This window comes from Rhinoderma darwinii, chromosome 4 (genome assembly GCF_050947455.1).
Source record: "Rhinoderma darwinii isolate aRhiDar2 chromosome 4, aRhiDar2.hap1, whole genome shotgun sequence".
Lineage (NCBI taxonomy): Eukaryota > Metazoa > Chordata > Amphibia > Anura > Rhinodermatidae > Rhinoderma > Rhinoderma darwinii.
Genome location: NC_134690.1, coordinates 171,202,583 through 171,226,389, shown reverse-complemented (window position 1 = coordinate 171,226,389; position 23,807 = coordinate 171,202,583). Strand labels below are relative to the sequence as shown.

General features: G+C 40.9%; 1 protein-coding gene across 3 annotated transcripts in view; it reads left to right on the top strand.

The window, feature by feature from the left end:
- The window catches only part of ABCC5 (ATP binding cassette subfamily C member 5), a 106,221-nt gene that overhangs the window by 28,885 nt on the left and 53,529 nt on the right, over positions 1-23,807 (top strand). For all 3 annotated transcript variants that reach the window (XM_075861871.1, XM_075861872.1, XM_075861873.1), the window contains exons 9-11: positions 9,484-9,632; positions 19,110-19,217; positions 20,237-20,587. In XM_075861871.1, the coding sequence (XP_075717986.1) occupies positions 9,484-9,632; positions 19,110-19,217; positions 20,237-20,587 (608 nt within the window). The remainder of the gene's footprint in view (positions 1-9,483; positions 9,633-19,109; positions 19,218-20,236; positions 20,588-23,807) is intronic.

Genomic DNA, 23,807 nt, shown 5'->3' with positions numbered 1-23,807 from the left:
TTTATTTATTTTTGTTTTATTTTTAATCCCATCAAGGGATAACTTTATTTATAACTTTATTTTTTACTTGTAATGTATTAGCATACTCCTGTATGCTAATACATTACACTGTCACTATGACACAGGCTGCTGATCGGGCAGCACATAGTGTGCCCGAACAGTAGGCAAACGGAACAGACAGCTCTGGGGTCCTTTGTAGGTCCCCAGGGCTGACTGCAGAGGGATTCCCTGGTGTTTGATCGCATCACCGGAATCCCGGTGATGCGATCAAAGACGGGAATTCCCTTTGATCAAGCCGCGGTCATGGAGCGCGGCAATCAAAGGGTTAAACAGCTGGGGTCCGAATGTTTTCCCACCCTAGCTGTATTCCGGAGGCTGCTCTAAGATCAGGAGCTGTTAGTTACAGCTCCTGCTTAGAGGATGAGCGTTCACACGAGCGCTCATCAGCCTGATCTGCAGCGATTCCAAAAGACGTCTCTGTAGACTAAGCACCCGCACCGCCTGACGTCAAAAGATAGTTGGTGGTCGGGAAGGAGTTAAGAGTCCTCTACAAAACCTTTTTTTCCCATTATACACATTTTAAGGTATATCAAAAAGATCTTCCATAAATGTTTGATAGGTAGGATTCTGACTGAGACCCCCAACAATACAGAGATTGAGCCCCCAGTCTCCCTTTTCAGGAAGAAGGTGGCTGCTGCACCAGAAGTCTAAAACTCTAGTGAATTATAGATACAGAAACAACTTGGTACACTCTGCTCTGAATTATGATCTGTTGCAGGTGCAGAAACATCTGCACATTCAATAAAACATGATAGGGATTGACTGGTGATGTGCGTAGATTTCCCTCATCAGCTTTCCATAGATGTCAACCGGAGGCAGATTTTTAGCATCTCATTTGGGAATGTTCATTTGTTTCGGACTTTTGGAAACCGGTATATGACACGATTGCACCACTATTACCATGTCCTCTATTGTATACCCCAAAGGTTGCCTTATTAGGAGCAATGGACACATCACACTTTTTTTTAAAAGAATCTTTATTTCTGGCTAGGAAAACTCTAGCCATGCACTGGATGGCAGATACTGCTGCGTCAGTGTCATCATGGAAATCACTTGTTCATACTGTCCTTACCTACGAGCAACTAGTATATTGCCACCGAGGGTGCCCTGACAAATTTCATAAGGACTGGGGTCAGTGGATAACTACCTTTGACATACCTAATGATGAATCCCTCCCTGTAATTCCACTTTAATTCCTTGACTTCTTAATGAGCGCAGACATGACTTCCTTGATTGCTTTGAACTGCGACATAGGCGACTTATTCTATTCACTTGTTTACTTGTAGAATCTAAGACATTATTTTATGATACACTTGCACTTCATTTTATGATTAGGCGACTGGATAAATTGTACTTGCCGGTCATGTGTGTGTGTGTGTGTGTGTGTGTGTGTGTGTGTGTGTGTGTGTGTGTATATGTATATATATATATATATATATATATATATATATATATATGTGTGTGTGTGTGTTCTCTTGCTGATTTTTCTCATTGTGCTCATACTGCTATTGCTGTTATTGTGATCTATTATCCAATTGCCATAATACGTTTCAATATTTTGAATAAAACTAATTGAAAGTGTAATTAAACGTTTGACAAACTTCTGACATGTCGTAGTGATGTCAGAAGTTTGAATTGGCGGGGATCCGAGCACTGAGACCCCCACCAATCGCTAGAACGAAGCAGCTGAAGCACTCGTGTGAGCGCTCAGCCCCTTCGTGTCTGTTCGGGTTTTTTCTGGAAATAAATGTATAGTATACGGACTCAATAGAAAGTCTATGAGCCCGTACTCCGATACATTTATTTCTGGAAAATGCCAAATAGACACGAAGCGGCTGAGCGCTCACACGAACGCTTCAGCTGCTTCGTTCTAGCGATTAGTGGGGGTCTCCGTGCTTGGGCTCCCACCAATCCAAACTACTGACATGTCAGAAGTAGGGATGTCGCGATACCAGAATTTGGACTTCGATACCGATACTTCGTTTAGTATTGCGATTTCGATACTTTGCCAACCGTAATAAAAAAAAAAAAGTTCTTCCATTTTCTGATGTGAAGTGTGATGATGAATTTAACCTCCATGTGCCTCACATTAATAGTAATTAATGGGGTTAATTACTATTAATGTGAGGCACATGGAGGTTAAATTCATCACACCTCGTGCCTTACATTAATAAGTGAAAAGTTTTTATTTTATTTTTTTACAGCGTACACATCATAAATGACGCAAACAAATTGTTGTGTAGGTTATTACGCCCGAACCAATACCGAATATGTGTATGTTTTATGTATTGAGACTTATTTTAATGTTTATTGTAAAAAAAAAAAAAAGGTGTATGTGTATTTTTTTTAAATGTAATATTACTTTGTTTTTACTTTTATTTTTAAACTTTAACCCCTTAATGACCGCCGATACGTCTTTTTACGGCGGTCATTAGTGGGCTTTATTCTAGAACGCCGCTATTCCACGTCGCTGCTGTAGAATAAAGTAAACAGAGCAGGGAGCAGTGAAATCTCACTGCTCTCAGCTGCCAGAGGCAGCTGAGGGCTGGGGGCGTCCCTGCTCTGCCGGGTGAGATCGATATTAGTATCGATCTCACCCGTTTAACCCTTCAGATGCGGTGCACAATAGCGAGCACCGCATCTGAATGGTTTTGGAGAGAGGGAGGGAGCTCCCTCTCATCTCACTGACACCCGGCGATAAAATCGCCGAGTGTCTGTGTCTTCTATGGCAGCCGGGGGTCTAATAAAGACCCCCAGGTCTGCCTGGAGCGAATGCCTGCTAGATCATGCCGCAGGCATGACCTAGCAGATGCCTGTCCGTTTTAAACGGACAGGCAGTAATACACTGCAATACAAAAGTATTGCAGTGTATTATAATAGCGATCGGAGGATAGGGAAGTCCCCTAGTGGGACTAGTAAAAAAGTTTAATAAAGTTAATAAAAAAAAAAAAGTGAAACAAAAAAAATGAAAAACCCACTTTTTCCCCTTACAAAATGCTTTACTATTAAAAAAAACTACAATAAAGCAAAAAAGTTAGACATATTTGATATCGCCGCGTCCGTAACGACCCCGACTATAAAGCTGTTACATTATTTAACCCGCACTGTGAACGCCGTAAAAAATAAAATAAAAAAACAATGGAAAAATTGCTGTTTTCTGTTAATCCTGACTTTAAAAAAATGTGATAAAAAGTGATCAAAAAGTCGCATCTACTCTCAAATGGTACCAATAAAAACTGCAAGTCGTCCCGCAAAAAACAAGACCTTATACAGCTATGCCGACGCAAAAATAAAAAAGTTACAGCTCTTTGAATGTGACAATGTAAAAAATGGCTTGGACATTAGGGCCCAGAATGCAAGCAGGGGGAAGGGGTTAATGTACTGGCATATGTCTATATGCCAATACATTAGCCTGTGTACGGATAGTACACAGGCAGTTGTTAGGACATACCCAAGTATGCCCTAACAGGAAATATGGTAAGACAGCCCTGGGGTGCTTCAATAGACCCTGGGCTGTCCGCCCATATATGGTGTGGCCCTGGATTGCGTCACAGGAATTCCCTGTGACATGATCCAGGGGCATCCCCCCTTCTCACTTTCCCCTGAATGCTGCAGTCCGCTGTGATCGCAGCATTCAGGGGAATAACGGCGGAGATAAGGTTTCTCTGATCTCCGCTGTTATAGAGCGGAGCTGCGGCTGTGTAATACAGCCATTGCCATGCTCCTGACAGGAAGTGCGTTCGCGGTCGGCGTAAGGTGATGCGGCCGGCGCTGCACTAATGAGCGGTGGCACAGGCACTGAAGACAGAACACGGGGGTGTTTTGCAGTGCGGCCGCCATGTTCTGTCTTCAGTGTCGGTAATCATTAGTGCAGCGCCGGCCGCATCGCATCCTGACAGCGCGCACTTTTCAGGACTCAGGAGCGCAGCAATGACTGTATCACACAGCCGCAGCCCCGCTCTCATACATTCATGTGTTACTATACATTCATGTGTTACTATACGCAGCTCCGTATCGAAATACATGAAACAACGGTATCGAACCGTTTGGGGATGCAAAGTATCGAAACCGTATCGAAGTTTTGATGCATCGTGCATCCCTAGTCTGAAGTTTGTCAAACGTTTAGCTACACTTTAAAAAAAAACAAAAAAACAACCTAGTCATTAACCCCTTAAGGACGCAGCCTAGTTTGGGCCTTAAGGCTCAGAGCCCATTTTTTAAATCTGACATATTTCACTTTATGTGGTAATAACGTCGGAATGCTTAAACCTATCCAAGCGATTCTGAGATTGTTTTCTCGTGAGACATTGGGCTTTATGTTAGTGGTAAAATTTGGTCGATATATTCAGTGTTTGTTTGTGAAAAATTGCAAAATTTAGAGAAAAATTAGAAAAAATAGCATTTTTCCGAATTTAAATGCATGTGCTTGTAAAATAGATGGTTATACCAGCCAAAATAGTTACTAGTTCACATTTCCCATATGTCTACTTTAGATCTGCATAGTTTTTTGAACATTTTTTTATTTTTCTTGGACGTTACAAGGCTTAGAACATAAACTGCAATTTCTCATATTTTTAAGAAAATTTAAAAAGCCTTTTTTTTTAAGGTACCTGTTCAGTTCTGAAGGGGCTTTGAGGGGCCTATGTATTAGAACCCCCCATAAAACACCCCATTTTAAAAACTAGACCCCTCAAAGTATTCAAAATAGCATTTAGAAAGTTTTTTAACCCTTCAGGCATTTCACATGAATTAAAGCAAAGTGGAGGTGAAATTTGCAAATTTCATTTTTCTTGCTGAATTTCAATTTTATTCTATTTTTTTTCTGTAACAAAGAAGGTTTTACCAGAGAAACACTACTAAATATGTATTGTCCAGATTCTGCAGTTTTTAGAAATGTCCCACGTGTGGCTCTACTGCGCTCGTGCACTAAAACACAAGCCCCAGAAGCAAAGAAGCACCTAGTGCATTTTGAGGCCTCTTTTTTATTAGAATATATTTTAGGCAGCATGCCAGGTTTGGAGAGGTGTTGAGGTGCCAAAACTAGGAATCCCCCAAATCTGACACCATTTTGGAAACTGCACCCCTCAAGGAATTCATTTATGGTTATTGTTACCATTTTGACCCCGTAGTTTTTTCACAGCACGTATTTGAATTGGGCTGTGAAATTAAAAGAATGACAATTTTTCCAATAAGATGTCATTTTTGATCAGAATTTCTTATTTTCACAGGGAACAAAATGCCCCATTTTGTTGCCCAATTTGTCCTGAATGCGGCAATACCCCATTTGTGGTGATAACTGCCGTTTGGGCCCATGGGAGGCCTCAGAAGGGAAGGAGCGCTGTGTGTTCTTAGGAGTCCAGATTTTGCTGGATTGGTTTTCGGGTGCCATGTCGCATTTGCAGAGCCTCAGAGGTATCAAAGCAGTGGAAACCTACCAGAAGTGACCCTATTTTGGAAACAAAACCCCTCAAGGAATTTATTTATGGGTGTTGTGACCATTTAGACCCCACAGTTATTTCACAGAACTTATTTGAATTGGGCTGTGAATTTAAAAAAACAAAAACTTTTTTCCAATAAGATGTAGTTTTGGCTCAAAATGTCTTATTTTCACAACGAATAAAATACCCCATTTTGTTGCCCAATTTGTCCTGAGTGCGGCAATACCCTATTTGTGGTGATAAACTGCCGTTTGGGCCCATGGGAGGGCTCAGAAGGAAAGGACCACCATTTGGCCTACTGGAACTTTTCTGGTGCCAAGTCTTGTACGCAGAAGCCCCTAAGGTACCGGTACAGTTGAAACCCCCGAGAAGTGACCCTGTTTTAAAATCTACACCCCTTAAGGCATTCATCTAGAGGTGTAGTGAGCATTTTGACCCCACAGGTATTGTGTAAAAGATAATGTGCAGCAGTTGGTGCAGAGTGAAATTTGCAATTTTCTATACATATATGCCAATTCAGTGTCCGATATATTGTGCCCGGCCTGTGCCACCGGAGACATACACCCCATAAACTGTAATGTCGGTTCTCCTGGGTACGGCAATCAGAGCGAGTAAAACTGGGGTAAATTAAAAATAAAGGGATGGATGATAAATTTTAAAACACTCTTTCATACAGAGCCCTGGTTTTTCGGGACACGTGTCACATTGATATATTGTGTCCTCCCTTATCCCCCTCTTATAGCAGACATTGCACCTCTTTTGACTTTTTCCCTTCTTGCCAGTTTGGGGAACTTCTCCTAAAAAGTGTTGCCCTGAAACGATGCGTGTGGCCTCGCTTCCAGAAGTACTGTAGGGCTTCAGGACTTGATCTGACAAGTCCACCCCTCCCATGTACCTATTGTAGTCCAGGATGCAGTCTGGTTTGGGGGTCTCTGTACTGGTACCTCGTACTGGTACATGGGTACAGGTGTGGCATCTCCCTTGTCTTGTACGTGACACACAATATGTTGCTGCTAGAGTGTGCCCTGCGCTCACCCCTTCTTGTTTGCCCAAGCAGAGTCTTAGGGAGGCCTCTCAGATTTCTTCTAGCAGTGCCGCATGCCGCAGTACTTCTGGAAGCGAGGCAGTTGGAGAGTGGGACGCTGGTATAAAAATTATCCAGGTAGAGGTGGTGACCCTGGTCCAGCAGTGGGTGCACCAAATCCCACACAATATTTGTATTAACTCCCAGTAAGGGAGGGGGGCATTCTGGGGGCTGAGCACTGGTGTCCTTCCCTTCATATATCCTAAATCTGTAGGTATACCCTGATGCACTCTCGCACAGCTTATACATCTTCACGCCATACCTTGCCCTCTTACCCGGCAGGTACTGGTGGAATTGAAGCCTCCCTTTAAAATGTACCAAGGACTCATCAATGGAAATACACTTCTCGGGGGTGAATGCTTGGGAAAACCGGGCACTGAAACGGTCTAATAGGAGTCTCCGTTTATACAAACGGTCAAAACTAGGGTCATCTCGGGGTGGGCACTGCTCATTATCAGTATAATGTAAGAAGCGAAGTATTGCCTCATTTTTATTTTATTTTTTAGTTTCTAGCTCAGTTCTGAAGTTGCTTTGAGGGTCCCATATATTAGACACCCCTATCAAACACCCCATTTTAGAAACTAGACCCCTCAAAGTATTCACAACAGCGTTTAGAAAGTTTATTAACCCTTTAGGTGTTTCACAGGAATTTAGAGCAAAGTAGAGGTGAAATGTAATTAATTTAATTCAATTTATTAGTCACCATGTCCGGTTTGAAGAGGTCTTTTGGTGCTAAAACAGTGAAAACCCCCCAAAAGTGACCCCTTTTTGGAAACTAGACCCCTTGAGGAATTCATTGTAGTTTTCTTGGGGTGCATGAGACTTTTTGATCAGTTTTTATTCTATTTTTAGGTAGCGTGGTGACTAAAAAACAGCAATTTTACTATTGTTTTTTATTCTATTTTTTTTTACAGCGTTCGCCGTGCGCTATAAATGACATTCTTTTTATTCTGCGGGGCGATACGATTACGGCGATAACAGTTGTTTATAGTTTTTTTTATGTCTTATGGCGTTTGCACAATAAAATACATTTTGTAAAATATAATTTACTTTTTGTGTTACCTTATTCTAAAAGCCAGAACCGTTTTATTTTTCCATCAGGAAAGCCGTGCGAGGACTTATTTTTTGCGTAACGAACTGTAGTTTCCATCAATACCATTTTTAGGTACATGCGACTTTTTGATCTCTTTTTATTCCATTTTTTGGGAGGTGAAGTGACCAAACAATTGTGATTCTGGGACGGTTTATTATTATTTTATTTTACGGCGTTCACCGTGCGGGATAAATAACGCCATAGTTTTGTTGTTCAGGACGTTACGGACGCGGCGATACCAATTATGTATAGTTTATTTGTTTATATATTTTTATTAATAATAAAGAACTGATAAGGGAAGAAGGGGGATTTTTACTTTTAGCACTTTGAAAACTTTTATTTTCTTATTTTTACACAACTTTTTTTTACTTTTTTACACTTTTTTTTACTTTGTCCCACTAGGGGACATGAGGGCAGGAGGCCCTGATCGCTATTCTAATACACTGCACTACATACGTAGTGCAGTGTATTAGAGCTGTCAGCTGTTCGCTGACAGCAAGCATAGTGGGTCCTGACTTTGTCAGGACCCACTAGGCTTCCGTCGATGGCGTAGCCAGAGTCCATTGTTAGGATTCTGGTTGCTATAGTAGCCATCGCGGCCCGCTATCGTGTAGCAGGCCGGCGATGGCAGCTTAACCCCTAAGAACCCGCGATCGCTATTGAACGCGGCTTCTAAGGGGTTAATCGGCGGGGACCACCGCGATCGGTCCCTGCACACTAAGCTGTGATACCTGCTGTCGGAAACAGCAGGTATCACAGCTCAAACACGCGCCGGGGAAAGATGGCGCTTTGTTAACTCAGGTCAGTACTATTACTGAGCTGAGCGCGAACGATGCGCTCAGCAGGACGTAATAGTACTGACCTGAGATCGAAGGGGTTAAAGGGGTTGTCCCACAAGCCATTGTTTTTCCTAAGAGCACAGTACACGTTCACTTCTGATAATAAAGTACCCCATGCACAAAAAACTTACTTTGAAGCTTCCCATGTATATATTTCTATTCCTCTTCTCCAGTTTGCACAACACTCTTCATAGAGCCAACTGGGGGTCCTGTTGCTCCTACCATTTGGCCGCCGATTTTTAACTTGGGAACTACAGTTCCCATAAGCGATCTGAGTATTCCCGCCTGCAGGCATCTCTCTTACATTAATGGTTCAAGTGGATGATCTAGTTCGCACGCTCAGCTGCGTCTGTCAAGCAGCCGAGCGGTGCATATCTATAGTATGGGAGAGAGTCACAGCAGTTTTCTCTGCACATGCTCGCCCTGTGAAAACGGGGATACCGTGCATGTACGGTATTCCCTACTCAGAAAGAGCCATCTATTCAATAGAAAGCAAACTGGGACAAACAGAGTATGCTCGACCGCCGTTAAGAACTACTGGAGGAGGCGTCCAGTAGCAACGGAGGGGAAACTGACTTGCCATGGGTTTTTAAGGGGGTGAGTACTGAGAAATTCTACATTTACTGAAATAGTGTAATTGGGAAGGTTATTTATTTGATACACAGAACAAATTGAACCATCAATGCTATCTTGGGAATACCCCTTTAAGGCTTAGAACGTATGATATTAAGGGGTCATATCAACAGAAAAATTGGCCTTGTCCATAGCAACCAATCAGGCCTTCGTTTTTATTTCTTAAACTTCTCTGGAAAATGTAAAGCTGCACTGTTATTGGTAACAAGGCCAGTTTTTTGGAGTATGAGGCCCACTGTCCAAACCTATGGGAGGCAGCAGACATTGCTTGTTAATGTGTAACTAAAACGGTTGTTTTTACTCTTGGATATAATGCACATCTATTCTTTATTTTAGAAATACGAGAAAATGAACGCAAGATCCTTGAGAGAGGTGGATATTTCCAGAGCATCACTGTGGGAATCGCTCCCATTGTTGTGGTCATTGCCAGTGTGGTGACGTTCTCTGTGCATATGATTCTTGGATATGATCTCACCGCTGCCCAGGTAAGAAATGGAGATATATAGGTAACCTTATTTAACATATAACTTTTAGGTATGACTTTCCACCATATTTTTGGAAGGGTTAGTAGAGGTGTTTCCACATCAATGTGTGAAAAATTGAATTCAGTTCTTCTAGGGGAGAACTTGATCCAATATATGGCATACAATGGAACGTGCTTATTTATATTTTATATATAATCTATATCGGAGCCCACCAAAAGTTCCGGAACACCCTCGTAACTTTTGAACGGCTCGAGATAGAGGGTTGATATCTGGTGGGATTTAATGGGGTCATAAAATCTACCAGTTGATGCCAAAATAAAACACCCCCACCCCTTTGGGGGTGGTGGGGTGGACGGGGCAGCAAAATCTTACATGGCACGGAGGGGGAGTCGAGTGGGGGCTCATTTGAAAGCTCTTTTTAATACAAAAATGATTTTTAGATAGGATTTTTTTTCTTTCGCTGAGATATTTAAAGTTTTTTTTTTTTTTGTACAGGTTAACATAACTGGTATCGTCGCGTCCGCAAAAGTCCGAACTATCCCAATATAGCATTGTTTAACTTGCTCGGTGAATGCTGTAAAAATTATATATATATAAAACACGCAAATTGCTGTTTTTTGGTCACCTTAGCGCTCCAAAAAAATGAAATCGAAAATGATCAAAAAGTTGCACATAGCTCAAAATGGTATCCGTGAAAACTACAGCTCGCCCCGCAAAACTTAAGCCCTTACATCGCTAAATTGATGGAAAAATAAAAAAGTTATGGCTCTGAGAATACAGCGACACAAACGTTTTTTTTACTTTAGCAAATGGTTTTATTTTTTTAAAAGTGGTAAAACAAAACATAAATTTGGTATCGCCGTAATCGTATCAACCTGTAGAAAAAGGTGAATATGCCGTTTTTACCGCCTGATGGACGCTGTAAAAACACAACCCCCCAAAATATGACCTAATCGCTGTTTTTTGCCACTTTCACCCCACAAATAATTATTTTTCAGCTTCCCGGTACATTATGCGGTGCAATAAATGGTGCCATGAAAATCTACAACTTGTCCCGCAAAAAACAAGCACTCATATGGCTATATAGACGGAAAAATAAAAAAATTATAGCTTTTGAAAGGTGGGGCGAAAAAAACCAAAAGTGAAAATTTGAAAAAGGGCTGTGTCCTGAAGGGGTTAAACCAGGTATTGGTACTTTTAGCAGTGTGGGTTGTACAAGTATGGAGTGCATATACTGTACATACATTTCAGTAGGCCAACATTTTGGTATGAAAAATAAATTTTGAAATTGGGCTTCTAGAATCTTCTAATTTTACTCTTAGCCATAATCGACAACATTAAAAGGAAAAAAGTGCTGGAAATAGATCACTCTGTGTGTAATGAGTCTATATAATCTATGAATGTCAAAGCAGTAGAAAGGGATAATCTAGTTGTGATTTAATTTAATTTGGTCAAATTGCAGATGAATTAACTTTTGGATAGAACACTAAGCTAAGATCGACCCAGGACAGAGGTGCAGTCTCTCTGGTAAGAGAGAAGTAGCCTTTATAGTGAACAATGCCCTTACAGCGAAGTGAGGGGAAACCTTGCATTTTTATTTTTTCTTAATGTTTAACTCTCCTTCTGGTGAAGGGGGGGCTGAAATACTCCCCTCATATATTCACCCAATCTTAAGGAACCCTCACACTTGGCTGCCAGGAGTCCAGCATCGTTACTTTTTTAGCGTGCCTCCATTTGTAGAGGTAAAATACAACAGAAAAATAAACAAAACTTGTTGGACCTGCCAAGCAAGTAGGCCCCCCTCCTATGGACACTAAGCTAAAATTGGTTATCGCAGTGTCTACAGTAGGGGAATAGCCTGGTAGGAAGAGTTAAACACTTTTTTTACTTAGTGTTCCTAATGGCAGCAGCTATACCCACTGGTATCCCCCGCAGACCAAGTTGAGAAAATATGTTTACATGTGTATATTTTATGGTTGTAGGTATTCATCTTTTATTTTTAAACTTGGCGGGCTGACATGGTGGAGGCACACACTTCATTCCTGTACTGTCTGCATAGGCTGTGCAGTAGGAATTGTGTGCTTTATGGCAGTTGCAATGAATGGAAGTTAAAGAGGCTCTGTCACCAGATTTTGCAACCCCTATTTGCTATTGCAGCAGATCGGCGCTGCAATGTAGATTACAGTAACGTTTTTATTTTTAAAAAACAAGCATTTTTGGCCAAGTTATGACCATTTTTGTATTTATGCAAATGAGGCTTGCAAAAGTACAACTGGGCGTGTTGAAAAGTAAAAGTACAACTGGGCGTGTTGAAAAGTAAAAGTACAACTGGGCGTGTATTATGTGCGTACATCGGGGCGTTTTTACTTCTTTTACTAGCTCGGCGTTCTGACGAGAAGTATCATCCACTTCTCTTCAGAACGCCCAGCTTCTGGCAGATCACGCTGTGTCGTCACTCACAGGCCCTGCATCGTGTCAGTCGAGCGATGACACATCGGCACCAGAGGCTACAGATGATTCTGCAGCAGCATCGGCGTTAGCAGGTAAGTCGATGTAGCTACTTACCTGCAAACGCTGATGCTGCTGCAGAATCAACTGTAGCCTCTGGTGCCGATGTGTCCTCGCTCGTCGTCTGACACGATGCAGGACCTGTGAGTGACGTCACAGCGTGATCTGCCAGAAGCTCGGCGTTCTGAAGAGAAGTGGATGATACTTCTCGTCAGAACGCCGAGCTAGTAAAAGTAGTAAAAACGCCCCGATGTACGCACATAATACACGCCCAGTTGTACTTTTACTTTTCAACACGCCCAGTTCTACTTTTGCAAGCCTCATTTGCATAAATACAAAAATGGTCATAACTTGGCCAAAAATGCTTGTTTTTTAAAAATAAAAACGTTACTGTAATCTGCATTGCAGCGCCTATCTCCTGCAATAGCAGATAGGGGTTGCAAAATCTGGTGACAGAGCCTCTTTAATGTACAGTATGTCTCCAGGAAGTGATGGGGAGAATTTCCCTTCCCTCTGATACCAAGGAGTGACGTGGAGATGCATGCAAAGCCTAATCTATGTGTATTTTGTTGCTATCCTACCTTATCTAGGTTTCCAGCAGTACAATAGAGCTGTCATTATATCCTGCCCCTATGCCCTATGCGGACTGTCCCAGTCTACACACCAATGCTTGAAAGTGAGCTGCAGAAAACAGGACGTTTTAAAGAGGCTCTGTCACCAGATTAGAAGTGTCCTATCTCCTACATAATCTGATCGGCGCTGTAATGTAGATTACAGTGGTTTTTAGTTTGAAAAACGATCATTTTTGACAGTTATGAACAATTTTAGTTTCATGGTAATTAGTTTCTTAATAGACAACTGGGCGTGTTTTTACTTTTTACCAACTGGGCGTTGTAAAGAGAAGTGTATGACGCTGACCAATCAGTGACCAGTCAGCGTCATACACTTCTCATTATTCCAGCCCATTGTTAGTGTGATTGTGCAGTGAAAGAAGCTGGGCTGGAACAATGAGAAGTGTATGACGCTGATTGTTCAGCGTCATGTACTCCTCTGTACAACGCCCAGTTGGTAAAAAGTAAAAACACGCCCATTTGTATTAAGAAACTAATTAGCATAAATCTAAAACTGCTCATAACTTGCTCAAAAATGATTGTTTTTCAAAATAAAAACAACTGTTATCTACATTACAGCGCCGATCAGATTATATAGGAGATAGGGCACTTTAATCTGGTGACAGAGTCTCTTTCAATTATTGCGTCTACTCTAGTGGCCAGCTTGAAAACGGCAATATTTCAATACTTATTTTTTTAAAGGCTATGTAAACCTTTTGAAAGGTATTTTTATTTAAAAAAAAAAAAGACAATCCGTGTGATTGGTGCAACTTTATAATTCGTTTTAAAAAAAATGAACTTAGATGTGATAGTTTACATGTGGACCGCGGACACTGAACCCATCGGGTAAGCGGGACAGACTAATTCATCAGGTCTTCGCAAATGATACAGCTGCTCTGTATGGAGGATACATAGTAGCTGTATCTCAAAAAGTAAAATTATTTTTAATGAAAACTAATTATAAAGTTGCACCAATCACGCTGATTGGCCTTTTTTTTTTTATAAAAAAAAAAAAAAAAGCAAGCCTTTCAAATGTTTACATAGCCTTATAAATCTGGTGACAGAGCCCCTATAAAGTGCCCTATCTCCTACATAATGTGATCGGCGCTGTAATGTAGGTAACAGCAGTGGTTTTTATTTAGAAAAACTATAAATTTTGACCAAGTTATGATCTATTTTAGCTTTATGCTAATGACTTTCTTAATAGACAACTGGGCGTGTTTTTACTTTTTGACCAAGTGGGCGTTGCAAAGAGCAATCAGCGTCATACACTTCTCTCCATTCATGTACTCAGCACATAGTGATCTTGCGAGATCACTATGTGCTGTCACTTACTCACACATTAACGTTACTGAAGTGCCTTGAGATTGAATAGACATCGCTTCCAGCCAGGACGCGTTGTCTATTCACACTCCCGACACTTCGGTAACGTTTGTGTGGAACTTAATGACACCAAGCGTGATCTCGCTGTAAATGACAGCACAGCATGATCTCGATGTGCTGTGTGAGTGACACCCACTTGGTCAAAAAGTAAAAACACGCCCAGTTGTCTATTAAGAAAGTAATTAGCATACATCTAAAATAGGTCATAACTTGGTCAAAATGTATAGTTTTTCTAAATAAAAACCACTACTGTTACCTACATTACAGCGCCGATCACATTATGTAGGAGATAGGGCACTTATAATCTGGTGACAGAGCCTCTTTAAATCACATAAGAGAATTAATTTTTTTTTTGTAAAAACAAGAATTCAATAATATATCATTTTCTGATGATTCTTTTTAATTTTGCTTATAAAATATTCTGTTGTATGCTCTATCCTAGATCAATAAGTTGTGCTGATGGGTAATTATGATGCTCATTATTCCCGGTGACCCTACGTAGCGGTTTTGTGTTTTTGCGGCATTTATCATAATTTTTTTTTCTACTACCAAAAGAAGTTTTAGCGCAGTTTTTTTGAAGGCACCAAACTTTATTCAGTAATTGAATTTAGTCAATCCTCGTCATTCATTCATATTCTGGTACCTGCATTAAAGGTTTTTTTTTCTTTCTTGTAGTAGGGACAGAGACATTCGTTCCTTCCTGGCCATCATGTTTTTAGGATATCTTCTTGATCAAGAAAGTTGCATCTGGGTGCTTTTCTGCTGCCCTTCTTTGCACTAATTGATCCACTGAGTAACAGGGTTACAGGTCACTTATGCAGTCTTTACAGTGCGACACTTTAGAGTTACTCGAATTACTGTTTCGTAAAGTAGAACTCTCGTTAAACTCATGAGACTATGCTGCCCTATTTGAAAAAAAATGTGTTTTGGCTAAAAGGGGCGTGTCACTGCTATGTACAGTGTAAGACCTGGGGAGAGGAGAGCACGCATGCGCGTTCTCATCTCTTGTGAGTGATCAGTCTTGAGCTTGTCTGCCGATCTGGCAAGGGAGCGTGTCACTGCTACGGACAGTGTATGAGCTAGGGAGCAATTACACTGTCCGTAGCAGAGACACGCCACCTTGCCAGTTCGGCAGACAATTAAAACAGATAAAAACAAGGAGACATATACAGTGGAGGAAATAAGTATTTGATCCCTTGCTGATTTTGTAAGTTTGCCCACTGTCAAAGACATGAACAGTCTAGAATTATTAGGCTAGGTTAATTTTACCAGTGAGAGATAGATTATATATAAAAAAAAAAAAAGAAAATCGCATTGGCAAAATTATGTATATTTATTTGCATTGTGCACAGAGAAATAAGTATTTGATCCCCTACCAACCATTAAGCGTTCAGCCTCCTCCAGATCAGTTACACGCTCCAAATCAACTTGGTGCCTGCATTAAAGAAAGCTGTCTTAAATGGTCACCTGTATAAAAGACTCCTGTCCACAGACTCAATTAATCAGTCTGACTCTAACCTCTACAACATGGGCAAGACCAAAGAGCTTTCTAAGGATGTCAGGGACAAGATCATAGACCTGCACAAGGCTGGAATGGGCTAAAAAACCATAAGTAAGACGCTGGGTGAGAAGGAGACAACTGTTGGTGCAATAGTTAGAAAATGGAAGACATACAAAATCATTGTCAATCGACATCGATCTGGGGCTCCATGCAAAATCTCACCTCGTGGGGTATCCTTGATCCTGAGGAAGGTGAGAGCTCAGCCGAAAACTACACGGGGGAACTTGTTAATGATCTCAAGGCAGCTGGGACCACAGTCACCAAGAAAACCATTGGTAACACATTACGCCGTAATGGATTAAAATCCTGCAGTGCCCGCAAGGTCCCCCTGCTCAAGAAGGCACATGTACAGGCCCGTCTGAAGTTTGCAAATGAACATCTGGATGATTCTGAGAGTGATTGGGAGAAGGTGCTGTGGTCAGATGAGACTAAAATTTAGCTCTTTGGCATTAACTCAACTCGCCGTTTTTGGAGGAAGAGAAATGCTGCCTATGACCCAAAGAACACCGTCCCCACTGTCAAGCATGGAGGTGGAAACATTATGTTTTGGGGGTGTTTCTCTGCTAAGGGAACAGGACTACTTCACCACATCAATGGGAGAATGGATGGAGCCATGTACTGTCAAATCCTGAGTGACAACCTCCTTCCCTCCACCAGGACATTAAAAATGGCTCGTGGCTGGGTCTTCCAGCACGACAATGACCCGAAACCTACAGCCAAGGCAACAAAGGAGTGGCTCAAAAAGAAGCACATTAAGGTCATGGAGTGGCCTAGCCAGTCTCCAGACCTTAATCCCATCGAAAACTTATGGAGGGAGCTGAAGATCCGAGTTGCCAAGCGACTGCCTCGAAATCTTAATGATTTACAGATGATCTGCAAAGAGTAGTGGGCCAAAATTCCATCTAACGTGTGCAAACCTCATCATCAACTACTAAAAATGTCTAACTGCTGTGCTTGCCAACAAGGGTTTTGCCACCAAGTATTAAGTCTTGTTTGCCAAAGGGATCAAATACTTATTTCTCTGTGCACAATGCAAATAAATATATATAATTTTGACAATGTGATTTTTTTTTTTTATATAATCTATCTCTCACTGGTAAAATTAACCTAGCCTAAAAATTCTAGACTGTTCATGTCTTTGACAGTCGGCAAACTTACAAAATCAGCAAGGGATCAAATACTTATTTCCTTCACTGTATACACAAAAACACAGAAAAAGGCCATTCTTACAAATGGACACACAGGTCAGAAATGCTGATGGAGAGTGAACAGGTGCATTAAATAATAATAGCCACTCCCACTAGTCTTAAGGGGAGTGGGGTGTGGTGCATGGGATGTGTAGTAAAAAATAATAAATGAATAGTGTGTGTGCGAGTGATAATAATATAAGTGAAATATAGGGGGCAGTAATGAGTAAAGTGCCTAAATAAAAATAAATAATGGGGTGCAAGTGTGTGAAATATGGAGGATAGTGTGCAAGTCATGAGGCGCAGCGTGTATAGCCAGGTAGAAGCCTATTTGTGACGCCTTGACAATACATAGAGCGGGCTACCCTGCTTACTATGCCAAACAACAGCACACCATACTCTCCCAGCATCAAAAACCCGGCTGTGTCCAAAAGAAGCAAATATAAGTAAGAATGAAAAATACCTGGGGTATTCGTAATCATTTTGGCCAAAAGGACGCAAGCTCTCAATCCACGACAAGGATCCCCAGACATGCGAGTCCCTAACTGGAACTTATTGTTCCTGATATACAAACCCAAACAGATAAAAACAAGGGGACATATATACACAAAAACACAGAAAAAGGCCATGCTTACAAATGGACACTGACACAGTTCGGCAGACAATACAAGACTGATCTCTCGCAAAGAGCTGAAGGCCCTTAGGCCCTGTTCACACAGAGTTTTTTTGACGCGGAAATCGCGCCAAAAACGGCCGAAAATGCCTCCTGTTGATTTCAATGGGAGGCGGAGGCGTTTTTTTTTACCGCGAGCGGGAAAAACCGTCTTGCGGTAAAAAGAAGTGTCATGCCTTATCTTAGGGCGTTTACGCCTCTGACCTCCCATTGACATCAATGGGAGGCAGAGAAAGCGTATTTCGCGGCGTTTTTTCCCATAGCACTCAATTGGCGCGAGCGAAAAACGTGGCAAACGGCGTGCAGGCAGGTCAAAATCTGCCTCAAAAGCCCAAACAGAATTTTAAGGCAGAATTTTCCTCCTGCAAAAAACTGTGTGACACGCCCCTTTTAGCCAAAACGCATAGTATTTTTTTTCAAATAGGGCAGCATAGTCTCATGAGTTTAACGAGAGTTCTACTTTACGAAACAGTAATTCGAGTAACTCTAAAGTGTCGCACTGTAAAGACTGCATAAGTGACCTGTAACCCTGTTACTCAGTGGATCAATTAGTGCAAAGAAGGGCAGCAGAAAAGCACCCAGATGCAACTTTCTTGATCAAGAAGATATCCTAAAAACATGATGGCCAGGAAGGAACGAATGTCTCTGTCCCTACTACAAGAAAGAAAAAAAAACCTTTAATGCAGGTACCAGAATATGAATGAATGACGAGGATTGACTAAATTCAATTACGGAATAAAGTTTGGTGCCTTCAAAAAAACTGCGCTAAAACTTCTTTTGGTAGTAGAAAAAAAATTCTGATAAATGCCGCAAAAACACAAAACTGCTACGTAGGGTCACCGGGAATAATGAGCATCATAATTACCCATCAGCACAACTTATTGATCTAGGATAGCGCATACAACAGAATATTTTATAAGCAAAATTAAAAAGAATCATCAGAAAATGATATATTATTTAATTCTTGTTTTTACTATTTTTGTAATTTTTTTTAAATTCTCTTATGTGATTTAAAGAGGCTCTGTCACCACATTATAAATGCCCTATCTCCTACATAATGTGATTGGCGCTGTAATGTAGATAAGTGTTTTTTTTATTTAGAAAACCGATCATTTTTGACCAAGATATGACCTATTTTAGATTTATGCTAATTACCATTTCTCGGGCATAGAAGTTCCAAAAACCGCAGATATCTCATTATTCATATTGCCAGAATCTGAGGCCAAAATAAAGGGTTAGTATATGGACAACTGTAAAAATGATGTCTTCAGATCGTAGTACAATTTGTGCAATCTTCTAACTCCGTACAACCATTTTTCTATACATACAGTAGCAGCGTTTTTGGCCAAAATAGAACATAGGGATACTGCGTAACGGATCAGTCGAACAGACAACAAATGGATCATTGCGGATCTTAGCAGATTTCTTGGATTTTGTAATCGTTGTATCTTGCTCTACAGCTACAAAACAAAGTGGTTCTCTGAATAAGCGAAGCTTGCTAGATACCGGAGCTTCCTGTTAGTGACGATTGCATCTTTTTTTTTCTTTTTATAGGCATTTACAGTTGTCACAGTCTTCAATTCCATGACCTTTGCGCTAAAGGTGACACCATTCTCTGTGAAATCTCTGTCTGAGGCTTCTGTATCCATGGAACGGTTTAAGGTAAGCTGTGATCCACAGGTCTGATCCCATATTTTCTTCAGTTGTCCAGATGACATGCTCTTATTTGTAAACGTTTGAATTAGGGTCATAATTTAGGGGATGATTATTAATACGGATTTAATACTAGTTTTTGGAAGTTTTAGTCCTACACTGTTATTGGCCACTTCAATTAATGCAGGGAATATTATTTTTCTTTTAACAGTATTTAACTGTTACATATATTTGGGTAGTTCCTAGCTGCGTAATGTTGAGGCAATCCACCTCCATTATTACAGCTGGACTTCTCTGCAGATGTTTCTTTTTAAACAACTCACCTTTTGTGCTTAACCAGTCTTTAGGTCTATATACATAGTTATGTCATGCCAGTTAAAGTTACACTGGAACAGGCAGAGGGACCTATGGGCTCCTGAGAAGGTAATGTAGGCCCAAAAGAGCATGCCAGCTCATAAGAAAAAACATAAAAATAAACACTAACAGTCATTTGTTTCAGCTCTAGCAAATCAAGTCAGATTGGTCTCCTGGTCAAATCTCACAAGTCTGTAAGTGTTAAGTTTACTAGGTGTAGCTGCACATGGTATGGCTAAAGGACATTTTGAGGCTGATAAGGTGGCTAGTTGATTTTATAATAGGTTATATTGGGATGAAGTTGGGATTCCTTCATCGAGGTCTTATGTGTTTTTATTGCAGGGTGAAATAAACCTATTAATAATTTCTTTTGCTGCATGTTTTCTAGGTTTAGGTGTTATTGCTTTGAGTTTGTTATACACGTGCAGGTCCACATTGCTTAGTGCCTCCCCTAGATAACTGGGAGTTGGCATTGTCTGGGCTATTTGAGTAAAATGAAGTTACTCCAGAAATGCTCCCCGTCCCCCTCAATCTGAAGTCAGTTGACTCTAATGAGCTACCTTTTGCTTCGCAGCAGCTTCCTTCCTCTGTATAGCCTGATGTTTTTGCTTCCTGCGTGACCTAGACCTGACCTGCTGTCTCATCTTTGCACCTTTCTCACAACCTCCTATCAGAGTTTATTTCTAATGGAAGAGGTTCACATGGTAAAGAAAAAGCCATCTTGCCCAAACATCACCATTCAGCTACACAACGCCACATTAGCATGGGATTCTTCCCATGCCAGCACCCAGTGCTCTCCAAAGACGACCCCTAAACTGAAAAAAGACAAGAAGGGGGCAAAAGGAAAGAAAGAGAAGGCTAATTTACAGAATGAAGGACCACAGGCTGTCCTGGCAGAGCAGAAAGGACATCTACTGGTGGATAATGATGAGCAAGCCAGCCCTGATGAAGAAGGCAAAGATATCCAGCTATCAAGTACGAGGCTACTGCGAGCTTTATACAACATTGATCTGGAGATTGAAAAGGTAGGTTTGAAACCGTAAACTTTTTGATAAAATACTTTTTGCCTGCATTTGAGGTATATGTTGGGAAAACACTCCTGGCGTGAACGTTAAAAGTTAGGCTGTGATGGATGCCCAACAGTGGCATTCGTCACCATAGACTTTGATTTGTTAAATGGATACGTCGTAAACTATGGTCATGAGGCATCCGTTTAACGTATCCGTCGGCCATTATATGTCGTGAAAGGCTATTGAAAAGCCCATGACATATTCATTAAACGTATACCTGGGACATATGTCATATAGTGGCATATATCACCCATAGGCTCCCATGAAGAAAAAAAAAAATTATACCCTGGTATACCTTTTTTGCGGCATACTGCAATTCACACACTTTTGCCCCCTTTGGGCATGTTTAGTATGTATGTTTGGAGCTTTCCTGACATAAAAGCTAAACATAGTAAACATAGGGCGTGAACGTGTTGTGAACAGGGTCTTAAAGGGGTTCTTTATTAAAACATAGATTACTATAAATTCATAAATGCCTTCACTTATTTATGAACGCTCGTCTTGTCTAGAGGATAATTTATTAGGTTAATTAAAATGGCTGCAATAACACTAGGATACCTGTCCTACATTGGAAAACACAAGCAGGACAGGCTGCATCAGGCTACAGGGCTCAAGACCGGCGTAAGCCATCCTTCAGTAACCAGAGACGTGAGCACGCAGTCAGTGTAGACAATGACCTATTGGATGTACATCTACTGTATGACAGCCGACACTCCTCTCAGCGGTGTCTGTGTGTCTCCGAGCCTATCCAGGAATAGAGTATACACCGACTAGGGATGCACAATGCATCAAAACTTCGATACTGTTTCTATACCGTGCACCCTCAAACAGTTAGATACCGTTATTTAATATATTTCGATACTAAGCTGTGCGGTCGCACAGCTTCGCATTGTAACGCGTGAATGTATGAGAGCGGGGCTGCGGCTGTTTAATAGTCATTGCCCCGCTCCTGAGTCCTGACAAGTGCGTGCGCGGTCAGCATGATGTGATGTGACCAGCACTGCACTAATGAGCAGTTGGACTAAAGACAGAACATGGCGGGCACACTGCAAAACACCCCCATGTTCTGTCTTCGGTGCCTGCGCCGCTGCTCATTAGTTCAGTGCCGGCCACACCACCTCATATGGACCGCGCGCGCACACTTGTTGACAGGAGCGGGGCAACGGCTGTATTACACAGCCGCAGTCCCACTCTAACTGTGGAGATCAGAGAAACCTCTCATCGCCGCTGCGATCAAAGCTGACCACAGCCCTTTGGATCACGTCACAGGGAATTCATGTGACGCGATTGAGGGCCACACCTTATATAGGCAGACAGCCCATGTTCCATTGAAGGACCACAGGGCTGTCTGACCATATTTCCTGTTGTTAGGGCATACTTGGATATGTCCAAACAACTGCCTGTGTACTATTAGTACACAGGCTAATGTACTGGCATATAGATATATGCCAGTACATTGAAGTGTGAAAAAAAAAAAAGTAATACATTTAAAAAAACACACACATTGCAATAAACATTAAAATAAGTCTCAATACGTAAAATATACACATTTGGTATAGTCGCGACCGTAATAAATTTATAGCGTCATTTATGTTTATGCTGTTATAAAATAAAAAAACTGCTTTCTTTCACTTAATACCTTCTGCCTCACATTAATATGAATTTTGAATTTCCATGTGCCTCACATCAATAGTAATTAACCCCATCATGTACCTCACACATTAACCGAATGTTGTCCATTATGACTGGGAAACATGATCGAGTTAATTACTATTAATGTGAGGCACATGGAGGTTCAAAATTCATCACACCTCACGGCTCGCATCAGAAAATGGAAGAACTTTTTTTTTTTTTTTTTTTTAAATTGTTGGCAAAAGTATCGTTATGGTATTGAGTATCACAATACTACACAAAGTATCGGTATCGAAGTCCAAATTCTGGTATCGTGACATCCCTAACACTGACATGACAGAAATGGTAAGGAGGGTCTGAGCAGTAAGCGGAAGAAGAGGCACGAGATGTTGGCTGTTAGAAAACTAACAGCCCGTGTTTTACCCCTCCTTACCACTTCTGCTGTGTCTGTGCGCACTCTGTCCCTGGATAGGCTCTGAGGCACACAGACACAACTGAAATAAGTGTCTGCTGTGAACTGTATATCCAATAGTATTGTGAAAAAGTATTCGGCACACTGAGTCGTAAGTATCAATTTCTTGAAATTTTTATTTATATTTGATGCTAAGGGGTTGGTGCAACGTTTCGGTCAAAGGACCTTCGTCAGGCACTATAGGTACACAGAACATTATACGTTGGTATATTAGCATCATATACATACATGAATCAAAATAAAGTAGAATAAAATATGACGTATATAAGGACAAATCAAATCTTACAAAAAACAGAAAAAATTATATTGTGCTAAAAACATCACAGAAATGAAAATCTATATCCAATAGGTTTTCTCTTGAGTGACTGTGCGTTCACGTACCTGGTTGCGGACAGCAAGTGCAGGAAAGGAGGGCTTACGCCAGTCTCAAGCCCTGTATCCCGTCCTGCTCCGTGTGTTCACCAATCTAGGGCAGGTTTCGAGTGTACTAATGTGACGGTGGCCATTTAATTAACCTAATGATTACCCCGTAGACTAGCATTCATAAATAATTGAAGCAATTTGTACATCGTGATATATGAATTAATTATTTATTTTTCTTTCGTTCCCGGAGAACACCTTTAAGGACATATTTATATTTGTGATGATTACTTTACATGTATAGTATTTATAAAAGCTATGGATCTTGCTTTAACAGCTGTCAACACTACCTATTTCCCAGTTGTCTTTATATTACAATTTGATTTCTATTTAGTTTGTCTTTTTTGTGTTCTAGTGCAACAGTGAATGTCCTTAACCACACTGTATTGTGTAGTGCAATATTTAAATATTTTCATTGAAAAAAAACAAAAAAAGTTTTCCTTACAGTTTGGCATATATAATTTGGTGTTTTTTTTTTCGTTTTTTTTTCTTTTGTGGTCCGGGTTAAATTTGATAAACACTAATATATTATCAGCAGTGTCTGCAATGGCTTGTCTATTAGCAAATTCCATTTAGTTACATTGAGATCTTATCTGCAGATAAATGGTTAGTGGCAGCCTGTACTCTGAACTGGACACAGACTGATTTAAA